Here is a 14,337-nt window from a genome sequence, read left to right on the forward strand (position 1 = left end):
AGCTGGAAGATACTTGATACTGTGGGTGGGAAGTCTTGCGAAGCAATCTCTCAGCTATATGCCAGGAAGGCTATACACTGGGGAAGATATGAGCAGTGGCAAGCACAGTTGCCCAGGAAACACTGGTGTTTGACTTCTCCCATTACTGAAAAGCTGAAAAGGTACAGTGTTTGCCCTTCCCCACTAAGAATGGTTTGGGCTCAGAACAACTGGCACAATGCCAAAGCTATAGCAGAAAGAATCACAACACTTGCAAAAGATCAAAAATTACAGCCAGAAAAAAGAAAAGCCACAGTGCAAACTTTGTTGGGACGAGCACTGGTGACAGCCCAGAGACACATTTTATTAAATAAACTAGTGATGAAATGGTTAAATCCTTGCAGGAATAAATGAAAAGCATACAGAGCCTGTTAACTGCTGAATGTAATAGCAGTTAGAACTTCATGTGGCACCGGCAGACAAATTAGATCAGGAAGAAGTTTTGCAGTCTAAATTAGAAGAAAAAGAACAAGAGATAGATCATGACTTAGTCTCAGAAAACAAACCAGAATTTTTGAGTCTGGCTAAATCAGCTGATAAACAGAAGCTAGGTCTGGAACCCTTTACCAGATTACAGAGTTAGAAATCAGTCAGGAAATATTTTATCCTGAGAATCCTGAAGTGCTGATGAGAACACTAATCAAAAGAGAGACCACTGGTGATGGCTGAGATGGAGGGACCCAACAGGTAGCTGGTTACTGAACAGCACTGTACTAGGTAAGTCCCTTCCAAACCAAACCATTCTATAATTTGCAATCTGCAGTGCAGGGCAGCACGTGAAGTTGAAAAGAAGAAAATTAAGTCAATCCCAATCAAAATCAGAACAGTTGCTTTTTCACCAGTTGTCAGTTGTTGTCCTTTGTCCATTGCTCAACCCATTGCACGATCTGATCCAAATTTCTCTCTAGGTCTTCAGGAGTGTTGCTGGGTAATTGGTGTACAATTTCCTTTCTGTATGACAATATAGCTTCCTCATAAAGAGTCTGAAAAATTTCACACTGAATATTGTCTTGTAGCTTTTTCCCTTTGTAGCCCCTAAAAAAAATAAGAACAACACTGAGAGCCAGCCTCACATATACAAAACTATAAAACTTTTTATACGAAATTAGTATCTTACTGCTTAGAAAAAAATTCTGATGAAGATTAAACAGTATCAATTTATTTAATTACTCTCCTCACATACCTGCTTTCAAGCCTATCATATAGAAGTGAGTTGTCTGCACGAAGTACAAACACTATATGAAACCAGTGTTCAGGGAAAAAATCACAGCCGTGGTAATCAACAATAACTCCACCCTCACACATTTTGCCTTCTAGTTCATCAATTACCTACAAAAACAAACAAACAGAGAGAAGTGTACATCCACATGAAATCACAGATGGTTGAAACAAATACAAAGATACTACTTTTTGAAACTGAACTTACTCTGTCTTCATCCAAAATTGGGCATTCATACTCCTCGTCGAAACCCTCATACAGCTCTTCTGTAACAAAAATGATTTGTGCATGTTTGTGAGATAACAGGAGTTATTAAAAATATTCACAGTTATGTTTGCTTCGGCTAAATGTCAGCAAAAGGTAGCACGGAGCCCTTCATTTACAAATTTATATTTATTAACTAATGCGATGTAAGTTATAGTTGCAGAGGGTCTCTTTAACAAATCCCACCCAAAATATTTCAATTCAGGGAACTCTGTCACATTTTGGTTTGCTCTATAACACATGCAGGGAATGTCACAGAATCCCAGCACTGTCCTGGTAACACAGCCCACCTTCTTTTGCCAGGTCACCCACGCTGATGTAGGTCAGCCCCGTCCTCAATGCAAGTTCTTTGCCGAGGGTGCTTTTACCAACACCGGGGGTACCTAAAGACAAATGCCCACGTAGAGCAGTCAGAAGCAGGCAGATAGCTGTTCAGGCAATCTTCTACCAGGAGTGGAGCCAAGGAGGAAGATTTCTTTAGCGAACACCAGTGAATTCGTACAAGAAAAGGGGCAAAAAGGTACATGAGAATAAAAAGCAGATGTCCAGCACACCTGGAGCGCTAAACTAAACAACAGCAAACAAAGAAAATTCTCATTTCACAGAACCACAGAATGGCCAGGGTTGGAAGGGACCTCTAAGATCATGAATCTCCAGCCCCCTTGTCAAAGGCAGGGCTACCAACCTCCCCATTTAAGACTAAACCAGGCTGCCCAGCGCCCCATCCAACCTAGTCTTGAACACTTCCAGGGACGGGGCATCCACGGCCTCTCTGGGCAGCTGTTCCAGCACCTCACCACTCTCTCTGTAAAGAACTTCCCCCTGACATCCAACCTAAATCTTTCCTCCCTCAACGTAAAACCATTTCCCCTTGTCCTGCAGTTGTCAACCCTTTCAAAGAGTTGATTCCCCTTCCTCATTTCTTGCACAGGTGTGACTCTGAGTGGGACGGGAGAAAAGACAAACCCACTCTCCTGCCCTGACAGCAGTCTGCCACCTCACAGGGTCGAGCGGCGAAAGAAGCACACGCGGCCCCGCCATTTTCTCTCTCCCTACCGCCACGCGGCCCGGACGTGCTCCGGGTCCGCGCTGTGGGTGAACACAGAAATGCAGCCCATCCAGGCCCGTCTTGGCCCAGCCCGTCGCTCACCTGTCAGCAAGATGTTGGGGCACCGCATGCTGCCGTCACCCAGGAAACACATGCGGGGGTCCTGCGCTACTGCCGTCGCACGGCGATGACGTCTCTTTAGCGCGCAGGCAGGCCGCGGGCAGCTAAGCGGAGGCGGCGGGAAGGCCGCGTCGCGGCGGAAGGGGATCGGTTTGGCACCGCGTCGCGCGGCGCTGCCCGCAGGCTCGACCCGGAATGTCCGGGAGTGCGGCGGGGCGACAGCTGGCGCCGGCGGAGGTAGGGCTCGGGGCGGTCTGTTTAAAACCGAGCAGGAGCAATGTGAACTTAACTTTCGTGTGGGAACGATGTTTTTAGCCGGCTGTTTTAGAACAGCTTATGTATGCTGTGGAGGTGGTGTTCGTTATTTTGTTCTAGCTTGTTCTGGTTTCCAGTTTGCTACAAAATGCTCCACCATGGAATCTAAGGTGTGATTTACTTTGTTAACTCTTAGAAAGTTTGCACTTGGAGTAAAAAAGCAGTGTTACTGAAGGCCTTTACAGGGTGTTCTCTATGCGTGCCTGATAGGAATTTCAGATTGCATCCATGTGAAGAGGAAAGGTAATGCTGTAACAATAGCAATTCCTTGTATTTTACCAGGCTACAGATTGGTTGGCCCATTCGTTTGATGATTTCTTAGGAAGCGCAGATATTTCTTCCAGTGTGATTCCTGAAAAGTCACACAAAGACAACTCTGGGAGAAATCATCAGTGGAAGAAAGACTTGTCTGCTGTGCCGGGATGCAGCAAAAACAAAGTCTTGTCAAGAAAAAGAGCAAAGTTTTCCTCAGTAGATCTGCCTCGTAATAAGTCCAGACTAAGGAACCAGTCTCAAGACGAGCCATGGGTAGATAAATACAAACCTGAAACTCAGGTATGAGAGATTTTAAGTGCAAATTTACTAGTAACGTTACATATAGCGCTTTTCATTGTAATTCTTCTTGATCAGGAGTTAAATATGTTCTGTTTTATGAGGGCATTGAAGTTCTGATTTGATTATATACTGTCTGTAATGAAGGTTGTAATGTGCTATGTATCTGTAGGATGTATGCCTCCTAGCAGGCTTCCTGAGGATATAAAGCTACTGACATTTCCTGTCCATCAGCACCTAAACTTCTGAATCTGTTGTCAAATCTGACAGTTACGAATTCAAGGAAAATCCGTAACTAGAGAAAAGAGAAAGAACTGAATTAATGCAGTACTTGTATTTTGTATGTAAATGTTTTGTAGTCCAGCTCTGGTGAGGAACTGAGTCACAAGACTAGAAATTTAGAAAGATCCACATAGTATTAGAGACAGTAGGGCCTAACAAGGATCAGTTCTAGCAATAGTTGCAAAGCATTCTTATGTAATCACATTGGAAGATCATATTGTTACTTTAGGAATCATAAATCATTCGTTATTTCCATGCTGCAAGGAATCGAAAATTGGTCGTTTGAGGAAATAAGCTCTAATGATTGTCCTTAATTTACTTCTAAAACATAGTGTATGTAATTGAAACATACACACACACAGCTGTTATTTTAGTCAGCCTGTTTTCTGTTCTTGAATTTCATCATTAAAATTTTAGAAACTTTAATGCATACTTATAAATTCCTTTCATACTTTTTTCATCTTGTTGTAGAATGACCTTGCTGTCCAAAAGAAGAAAATTGAAGAAGTTGAAACATGGTTAAAAATGCATATATTTCGGAGACAGCCAAAGCAGGTAACTTTGCTGAAATTAGCAGGTAGAGGTATAAAATTATCTAAACAAATTGGATTGAATTCTACTTTAATTTCAAAAAAACCCACAAAAACAAAACCCAAACAAAAAAGCAAACAAACCACAAGCCAACCCACAAGCCCTATGCTAAGAGAAGTAGAGATGGATTCTGTTTTTGCTCAGCAGCATTATTTTCTGGCATCCAGACAATTCATACCTTCAGCTTGATGTGTTTTTATAATTGCATTTTATCTCTAGCAGTATAATTTTAAATAGTGTGGCAAACTTCTAGTCGTAGTGAGTTGATGTAATAGGATGCGTTTAATTTCTGGATTGCTAAGAGGCATTCTTATACAGATGCATCATTTACTGGCTAGTATTCTTTGGACCTGATTCTTCCATTCCCTTTATGTTATGTTGGTACCCCATATAGTATGCAGCCAAGCAGATGCTGGGAGCAAGCCTTGCAGATTTCTGTTCTAGCTCTTTCTGAGTACTGAAATAATAATTAAAAACTCAAACAATTTACCTCTTTTTATTTGTAAAAGAGAATCATTACTGTACAAAAGATAATTCAGACAGTATTCATCGTCAGTCAACATTTAACCTTTATTCATAATATTTGGGATTATTTTCTTTCTCTGTCAGGGTGGCTGTGTTTTGCTGTTAACTGGTCCTGCTGGCTGTGGAAAGACAGCAACTGTACAAATATTAGCAAGAGATCTTGGTGTTCAAGTGCAAGAATGGACCAATCCAATATCTTTAGACTTCACAAAAGAAGACTTAAGAAATATATCTGGCCACAGTAAGTTTTTTTTTTTTTTTTTTTTTCCCTAGATAATTTTGTGATTTGTTCTGTATGTGAGAGAGATAAAAGAATAAAAAAAAATACAGACTGCAAAGTCAGATCAATGTCAATATAAGCCACCTTCTTGGAGTTCAGTAATAGTCTGATAAGGGATTTACCTTTTACAACATTTACTCCAAAACAGTTTGCAGTTCATACAGAGAGCAGTGTAATGTTTTGGATACCATCTAAACTAGTTAAATAAGAATGTATCTTTGAGTTCTCCATTGAATTTTTCCCTTTAAAAACTATCTTTTATTTGAAATATATCTGCCAAAAGGCTTTGCTGTTGGTCTTCAGTGGCTGAAAGTTATCTGAAAGTAGCATGGGTGGGTATTAGTTCTTGTGGGTATTTGTATGCTACTTGCTGTAACATCGAATACAAATTTTTAATTAGTTTTCTTTTTCAGACTCAAATTCTCATGCGTTTCCAAGTCAGACCCAAGCAGCTCTTTTTCAGGATTTTCTATTAAGAGCAAATAAATATAACAAACTTCAGATGCTTGGGGAGTCCTCAGAAAATGATAAAAAGCTTATTCTTGTTGAAGTAAGTGAAAACTTTTATAATAATCTTGACATGCTAACTAGCTGCTGCTGGAGGATTGATGTTGGCACTTTATTGCCCATGAATTCTTTATTACTTTTTAGCCTCGACAGCTGGCTGAAAACAAGTTCTACCTGTGCTTAAACTGTTTGATATTAGGCAGAAACTGCACATTAATTCATATACAGAAATAAGTAATAGATACTCAAAAAGTGACTGGAATAATACTGAAAAAATCACACCATGTTTTGCTTCATAGAAATATTTGTGTATATACAAAGGCATATGTAAAAATTACACGTTAGCTGAGGATGTAGAAGCGTATAGAAGTGCATGGGAATTAATAAAATCATAAGGCATTTGAAATTTACCCTTCTCATAAGCCATAACGGGAGATCCAGGAGAAGGCTTTATTTTCACGAATTCAGGAATATATCACACTACTACATCCTTCTTGAACTTCTCATTGTTTTCTGACAGAAAGATTTTTATAAATTAATAAAGTAGCCTGTGAACTTTCAAGAAGAAGAATAGAAGAGAGAGAAGTTCTAGCTGAGCAATGCTGTCTACCATATAACTTGGGAAATGTAGTTTCCTAAGACCTCTGTTCATAAAGTCACTTCCTTGTCTACCTCCTCTCGTATCTGATATACTATGTCTTGCCTTCTTTAGTATAGTTGCTACTCTGTGTATATCTGTGTGTTTTGAATAGAATTTTCTAGCAGGCAATGTTGTCACCCAAGGCTGTTTCTTTGGAAACAAGATTAGAAAGAAAATGCTTCTCTTAGGTAATTCTTTTTTCTTAAAAAGAGAAAGTTATGGTTCGCCCACCCCCTCACCCTTCCTACCTCCCATTTAGCTTGGCTTCAGCTGTGGCTGAAGCTGAAGATAACTAGCAAAAAAAAAACATGTAGCAATGTAGCATGCCTTAAGTCAGTCTGCGGGAGAGAATATTTACACCTGAATGTAATGACAGCAGTTAATTTGTTTTGAATAGGACATGCCAAACCAATTCTATCGAGACCCTAGCAGTCTACATGAAATTCTCAGGTTAGTTATAAATAAGTTTTTAATGGTTAGCCTTAGCCACTCTGCACTATAGTGGAGTTTGAATCCTCTTACATGTTTTTATGTTTCACTTTAGGAGATTTGTACGTACAAGTAGATGTCCTCTTATATTTATAATATCAGATAACTTCAGTGGAGACAGCAACCAGAGGTTACTATTCCCCAAAGAAATTCTAGAGGAGTTGTGTATATCAATTATTAGGTAAGATCTTAGGTCTCATTAAAAATTTATTGAAATAAATGAGAACTCAGAAACTAATTCATTTTTTAATGGAATTTAACAGTTTCAAGCCTGTTGCACCAACAAACATGATGAAAGTTCTTAATCGAATAGCTACAGTTGAAGCTAACATGGTAAGTTGTCAAAACTGTGAACTTCTGCACAGTACTGGGACCAAAAGATTTCTGGCTTTTATATCTGTAATTTGTTACTCCTACTTGTTTTTGCTATTTGCTTGATCTTTGATCAAGTAACTGGCTTTTGCCCCCAGCAGGCGAGGGGGGAGGGGGAAGAAAAGGGAAAGACATCTTGTTTTTAAGATGAGTTCACCTTGAACCTTTGTCTGAAGTTGCCTCTGAGAATTCTGCCTTTTACAGAAACCATATGTGTAAAACAAATAATAGGAATGAAAGTCATTTTTTATGGTATTCATTAAGACCTGAAGAGGTCATTAACCCAAGTCATGTACTCTCAAGTTTTTAGATTATAATCTAGTCTAGTACTGAGTGACAGTTACAAAACAAATTTGCGTGTTGTTTTTCTAATCTTGAAATTTAAAATATGGTGATTTATTCAGCTGGAGATCTTACCTGGCCTGAACATATACTGAGTTGTAATATAGTCTGTTCATAGTCTATATCAGGGATTGATACCCACAGTAGAAGTAATACTCAGATACGTCTTTTCCCACGTAATTATTTTGAATGTTGCTTTTCCCTGTAGAACAGGGAGAAGAACTATGCTCCTGATAGAACTTCGCTGGAGTTGCTTTGCAGAGGCTGTTCAGGTGATATAAGAAGCGCAATAAACAGCCTCCAGTTTTTTTCCATGAAAGGTAAATATCTATGATTTTGGTGGAGTGACATTTTGACTGCTTCCACAGTGAAGAAAAACTGTTGACTGCTGAAGCTCTGTTACATGGGCTGTGTGAAAAACTTCTTAGTATCTCGCTGTGATAAAAGGGAGCAGGTTTTGTTGTTGTTGTTGTTTGTTTTAGGTAGATGTGTTGGTAATTCTGCTGTTTACTCAGTGGTTACTAATAATATACATAGGTTGTTCTAAAAGTAGTGCCTCCTGTTTATTTCCATGGAAGCTATGACATGTACAAAGAGCACAGTATACTATTTGATAGAGCAAGTTATCAGGTACAAAACATTCTTCTTCAACATAGTCACCCCCATTAGCTATACATCTTTTGAACAAGAGCCTGTGTGGTGCACTTGTAACAATCTGCTCTAGTGTTGCTGAGCCACTGTCACTGCTGCTGAAATGCACCACTCATTACCTCACTGTGCTCTCACTCACTGTTTGGTCTCAGAAGCATTCAGTGAGCATTGAGGAGTATCAGTGGGTGCCATATTTTCTACATGGAGGAATTGAGTGACACACCTTTGCTTCAATTGCACTTCCATGTCAGACACCATTCTGTCAGACTGCCCCTCTGCTGCTGTCTCTTCCACAGCAACATGTCATAAAATATTGGTAGGAAGGTTCCACCTTTACTGCTTTCCAACCAACATCCACGTCTGTTGTGGGCCAGCATCATAAAGTAGGAGGTGTTACTTTTGAAGCAGCCCTCATGTATTGACTACATGTCTGCTGATATAATGTAATGCAATCATCGCTCTTTCTCTCAATGTCTCGGTATTAGTATGTGTTCACTGATAAAAGCTTTCATGATACATCCTCAATTTGAAAGTGATAGTTTCTCTGCTTGGTTCTCTTTGTACTTAGCTCTACCTATGTAGTGTTTCTGAAATAGCCCACTGAATTTTTGTGTGTAATTTCTGAAGTGATTGTTAGTAAGTTGAAAAGTTGTGAGATAGCATAATCTATTCTGAAGTTATTGATTGAATAGAATAACCTTTTTGTGAAGTTCAGTATATTAGGAGCCTTCAAAACACAGGACTAGACTGTGTTCAAATCAAATTTAAATTGGGAAAATTGGGATTATTTCAGATCTTCCCATGTAGAAAGAAAAAACTTACTGTCCTGTCTTTTGTAAGCCCTGGAAGTCAGAATGTGTAAAGAAAAAAATGTATGGAAGATACATAATCTTTTTTTTTTTTTTTTTCTTCAATATGTTCTCTAGCACGTGTAATTAATTCTAGGAACTTTTAGAGGGTGCCAGCATTTACATTCAACCTAGAAATAAGGAAGTGAATTTAACTTTAATGGTATGTCTTTAAGCTAGTAGCAAATTTGTTTCTGTTCATCTCCTTTCCGTTCCATTTCTCAGCAATGTGAAACAACGTACAGCCTTACGTTCCAAGTCAATGTAGCTTAGATTTTAGACTTAAAAAAAAAAAAAAAAAAAAAAAGTACAAAATTCCTCTAATAAAAAGAAGGTTGGGAATACCTGAGGGGAGTTTGCTCTTGCTTGCTACAGGTGGATAAGGAGCTTATACATACACTAACTGCTTGTTTTTAAGACTGTTTAGATTTTCCATGTTAAAGTAAACTCACTTTGGAAGTATAAAAACATGAGAGTTATAAAGAGAATTTGGAATAAAACAAAGGCATACATACATTCTCTTTTCACATTTTTTTTTTCTTTAGATGCTGATGAAAAGATCTTACTTCATGTTGAATAGAAATTGTTTAGTTGTCCAGGTGTATTTCAGTTAGATAATAGATAGGCAGTCAGTGATGTTTTGGAGAGACCTCACCTCCATTTTCATTTCCTGAATGCCATCAGAGGATGGCAGGATTTGTTTCACAAGTATGTAATTTCTTGGTGTGTATGTTAGGTACATAAATGATGTATTCAATTTGATGATATTAATAGGTAAAAGGGATCCGTGGTAATCATTGGAGAAGAAAAAACTTACTAATTAAAGGATAATTTCCTCTAGTTTGGAGAACATTTGACTGCTGCTAAATCAATTTCTGGATTTGATAATTGTAGAAAATGTAATGGGAATATTATCTACACATATCTGTATCTCCTTACTTGTACTTTATTTATAAAGGAGAAATTGCTAACTTAAGAGGCATACAGAGCTAGAGTAAGTAAGCAAGAATGCCAGTTGCTCTTTTAGAATGGCACCTTAGCTATGGCTTCCAGGACAGAGTGTAATGAAACATGCTAGTGTAGGTAATGGGGTTACCTTCTTAATAAATGAGCTTTCTTGTGGTGACTGCATTTATAAAACTTTCTGTATTGTGGATTTTATTCATTTATTTTACTCCAGTTACTCCATTCTGTCTGTGTTGTGCTTTTATTGCTAGACTGCTCATTGGAGAAAGACTTCTGGTCAAGGAAGAAATGGAGTTCCACGCTAAAAAGTAAAACAACAGCAGCAGTGTGTAACTTGAGGAAGAAAAATAAATCCGATATTTTAGAAGACCAGGCAATACAAGCTATTGGTGGCAAAGATGCTTCCATCTTTCTTTTTCATGCTCTAGGGAAAATAATTTACTGCAAAAGTAAGAAATGTTACTTGTTCTGTCTTCAATAATGAGCAAAATATGTCAGCTACTAATAGATAGCCTTCCCTTAAATAAGGTGAGGTGATTTCTAATGATCATGTTTTATCATTGGTAGCAGTATTAAACAGCAATAAATATTTTTGGTAGCTGAGATTGCAGCTGTCTATCCAGAATAGAAATAATGCATGCTTCATCAGAGAATTACTACACATATGTAATAAAATGCATAACTTCAGTTGCTTTAGGCCCACGTGCTGTCAAGCACACAAAGATAGCCATCCCAGAATTTTCTTTTGTGCAAAGTACGTTGTTGTGTGGTTATGTTCTGTTCTCGTCTGTTTTCTTAGAGTTACAAAACAGACCTGCAGCCTTTTAGTTGCTGCCTTTCCTATTTGGGTTTGATTCCTTTTGCTGTCTCTTCCTCCTTACTTCTTATTTCAAGTCCTTTGTTCCTTTGAGATCTATGTTCCTTTCTATGAGCTGAAAGGCTTTTTGACTTCTCCTTCTAGTATCCTGTCTCCCTTTCCACTTTTCCAAGAAACTTTTCTCTTCACAGCTTTTTATACACACAGCTCTGTAAATGTATTCCTCTCTAGTCTGCATGTATGGTTACTGTCCTTTTTTTTAACATTTGAAAAATACAGTTACAAGAATTTGATGTTTGTGCTTATTACTATCTAATGATCTAAATAAGAATTCATAATGCAATTTTTCCATCTTTGCCTAGTAATTGACAGAATTTGTCCCCAAGCAAGTAGAAATGGCAAGATGAAGGAATATGAAAATCTTAAAGCGGATTTTATTTTATAAAGGATAGTATAACCAATTACATACTGTTGACTATATTATTATGGGCGTTAACACTTTTATACAAACTGGAAACAGTGTAACCTACTTGCTAGTAAAGTCAAGTTAGTTAGTCAAGTTCAGAATCTATGTGAAGGCTTCTGTTTGTGAAGTTGCATGCTTCTGTTCTTGTTTCCATCTCATCTGTGTTCTAACATCTGAAATGTCTTTTTTTTTTTTCTTTACCCTAGCTTTTTATTAATATGCATTAATGTAACCATTTATGGTACTAAAAGACTATGGATTATACAATTCCTTTTAGGGGAACCGGTGTCAGAATCCGAATTTCCTCAGCTGCCTTCTCACTTACTAGAACACCGTCGAGACACGTTGCTTATCCATCCTGAGGTACATCTTCAATTTTGATTTGGAGATCAAAAAAAAAAAAGAAAAAAAGAAGCAAACAAACCTGAGTGATTGATACATATTCTCAAGCACAGTGGCTTTCTCATTAATCTTAAATACGTATACTGAGTCTATCTAAGTTAAAGAATAATTCTGGAAGGGACTTCTGGACGCTAACTTCAAAGACTGATTGGATTCCCAGTCCTGTTGAGTTTTGACCATCTTCAATAAGTCATAGAGAACCTCAGGCTTGTGTGCAGGAGTCCTCTTGCCATAGACTGTGCCCATTGCCTATCATCCTTTTGCTGTGCATGATTGAGTGGAGTTTCACTTTTCTGTTATCACCCGTTACAGGGTTGAAAACAGCTTCCAGCTCCTCTTATCCTTCTTTAGGAAGAAACAAGCCTTCCTTTTTCTATATGGATGGTTTGCGACTTTGACTATCTAGTTCCACTACCCTGCTATGAGCAGGATCACCTCTTACTAGACCAAGTTGCCTAAAGGTTTTTCCAACCTGAGATCTTTCTGGGATCATCTTCATGGCTCTCCTCTGGACCTGCTCCAACAGGTCTTTTTTCTTCTTCAGCTGCGGGCCCCAGAGCTGAATGCAGTACTCTAGATGAGGCCTCATGAGGGCAGGGTATAGAGGGGAAATCACCTCCCTCTGCTGGCCACTCCTTTGTTGATACAGTGCAGGGTGCAGTTGGCCTTCTGGGCTGCAGACACATGCTTCTGAGTCCTGTCCATCTTTTCATTCATTGGTACTCCAAATCCCTTCTCCGCAGGGCTGCTCCACTCCCAGTCCACCATCTCCCAGCCTGTACTCTTTGCCCCAACCCAGATATTGGACCTTGCACTTGGCCTTGTTGAACTTGATGAGGTTTCCATGGGCCCATCTCTCAATCCTGTCAGGGTCCCAACGTATGGCATCCTTTCCCTGTTTGTGTCACGTGTGCCAGCTCCCCAGCTATCAAAATGTATCATAGTTTTATAGGATGCATTTCCTTTCATACTGTGTAAAATCTGGACATGTTTTTTGTCCCCTATAGGATATTGTGGAAAAATCGCATATGTCTGGAAGCATGTTTAATTTATACCTTCACCAGAACTATGTAGAATTTTTTACTGACATAGATGATATTGTGAGAGCCAGTGAGTACCTGAGTACTGCTGATGTCCTTTGTGCTAATTGGAATGTAAGTGTTATTTTACATTATAAACATTGTATATGTTTTCTTATACTTTCTTTTTTGTGAAACTTGACAGCATTTTGTTACAGATAATCACTGTATGTTATATATGCTACTGTATGTATGCATATATATGTGTATATATACATGCCATAATATGGTATTAAAAACACTTCACAAAACAATGTAATGTATTCTACGAAGTGTTTTTGAGTAGAACAGAAGCGTGTTAAAATGTGTTAGAGGCTGCGTGTTTTTTCCCTGAAGAACTTGAGCTGGTGTTCTGTTTGGCTCTGACTAGAGATTCTGCACGAACCCAAATACATATGGGGCATGTTGTGTGTTACTGCAGGTACAGGTTGGTTCTGGTTCAAATGAGATGTGCTATATACACTCCTCAAGTTCATCTAATGCCCATTTTTTTTTTCCCTTAGTCACGGCTTGTGATGGAAGAATACAGTACATCTGTGTCTACTCGAGGTGTGATACATTCAAATACATCCAGAGCCTTTGCCCACTGCCAAGGAGGGATGGGGTTCCGGCCCTTACATAAACCTCAGTGGTTCTTTATCAATAGCAAGGTAAATGCCTGTTGTTTCAAGAAGTTATTACATCTCTTAGTGATTTTAGCAGTATATATGAGATTTGCATGCAGACCTAAAGTTGTCAAATATGGTACTTTTCTAAAGGACATTTGTATGAGGAGGTCCATTTGAATTGTTTATTCCTTTAAAGGAAAAATAAAATGGAGTCCTTTGATAGTGTTCTCTTTCTTCAAATTGGCATACTTCTGGGATAGTTTTAATCCTAAGTTACATGGTTAGTGTTTAAATAATGTAAGATATTTTTACAAATAAGTGTAACTTGAGCAGTTTAAACTGCTTGAAAATCTTCTGTAACAAATTGTTGCTGTTGTACTTTGTGGTTTTTTTAGAAGTAGTTTGTGAGATGTGTGAGCTCTTGGCATTTTCTTTTTTTGCATTTGAATGCATACTTGCTCTGCTGTGTCTGCCTGTATATAGGATAAAAACTTGCAGAAATGTTCAATATCTGGTGAAAGACAAAAGTGAAGACATGTACCATTGTTCTGTAATCTGTGTATCTGAACTCAACTGTTTCTGTCTCTTCTGGATTAATTCTTCACAAGCCTGTGCATAGTTATCCAGAAGACCAGGAAGTCATCCTGCTGCTCTTTATCGTACTGAATATATATATATTTGGTTTAGCAGGTTTGTATTGTGGTTGGGTTTTTTTGTTGTTTCTTTTTTTTTCCCTCAACTCTTACAGTATCAAGAAAACTGTGCTGCTGCAAAATCTCTCTTTTCAAGCTTCTGTGTATCACCAGAGTGTCTTCAGACAGAGTTACTGCCTTACCTTGCAAAGTTGGCAAATCCAATGAGAAATGAAGGTAAGATCAATGTAACTCTTGGTTTTAGTTTTTTTTTTTTTTTTTT

At 38.4% G+C, this 14,337-nt stretch overlaps 2 protein-coding genes across 3 annotated transcripts in view; one reads left to right on the top strand and one right to left on the bottom strand.

Moving 5' to 3' along the window:
• Positions 1-267: 267 nt before the first annotated feature.
• Positions 268-2,756, bottom strand: AK6 (adenylate kinase 6). Of its 2 annotated transcripts, XM_010726107.3 has the most exons (5): positions 2,673-2,756; positions 1,813-1,905; positions 1,466-1,524; positions 1,223-1,368; positions 268-1,074 (listed from the first exon to the last, which is right to left on the bottom strand). In XM_010726107.3, exons 1-5 carry the CDS (start codon positions 2,722-2,724, stop codon positions 885-887), a joined length of 540 nt encoding a protein of 179 aa, XP_010724409.1. In that variant the 5' UTR covers positions 2,725-2,756; the 3' UTR covers positions 268-884. The 2 variants fall into 2 exon arrangements, with proteins under 2 accessions (XP_010724409.1, XP_031413228.1); XM_031557368.1 differs by lacking the exon at positions 1,813-1,905 and having other exon boundaries at positions 2,673-2,751.
• Positions 2,757-2,765: 9 nt separating this feature from the next.
• Positions 2,766-14,337, top strand: part of RAD17 (RAD17 checkpoint clamp loader component) — a 14,547-nt gene continuing 2,975 nt past the window's right edge. The window contains exons 1-14 of the mRNA XM_010726105.3: positions 2,766-2,927; positions 3,288-3,560; positions 4,311-4,394; positions 5,040-5,196; positions 5,649-5,785; positions 6,780-6,832; positions 6,927-7,052; positions 7,135-7,204; positions 7,794-7,905; positions 10,302-10,499; positions 11,611-11,696; positions 12,743-12,889; positions 13,318-13,464; positions 14,171-14,291. Of these exons, the coding sequence (XP_010724407.1) occupies positions 2,886-2,927; positions 3,288-3,560; positions 4,311-4,394; positions 5,040-5,196; positions 5,649-5,785; positions 6,780-6,832; positions 6,927-7,052; positions 7,135-7,204; positions 7,794-7,905; positions 10,302-10,499; positions 11,611-11,696; positions 12,743-12,889; positions 13,318-13,464; positions 14,171-14,291 (1,753 nt within the window). The 5' untranslated portion in view covers positions 2,766-2,885. The remainder of the gene's footprint in view (positions 2,928-3,287; positions 3,561-4,310; positions 4,395-5,039; positions 5,197-5,648; positions 5,786-6,779; positions 6,833-6,926; positions 7,053-7,134; positions 7,205-7,793; positions 7,906-10,301; positions 10,500-11,610; positions 11,697-12,742; positions 12,890-13,317; positions 13,465-14,170; positions 14,292-14,337) is intronic.

Source organism: Meleagris gallopavo, chromosome Z, assembly GCF_000146605.3.
Source record: "Meleagris gallopavo isolate NT-WF06-2002-E0010 breed Aviagen turkey brand Nicholas breeding stock chromosome Z, Turkey_5.1, whole genome shotgun sequence".
Taxonomy (NCBI): domain Eukaryota; kingdom Metazoa; phylum Chordata; class Aves; order Galliformes; family Phasianidae; genus Meleagris; species Meleagris gallopavo.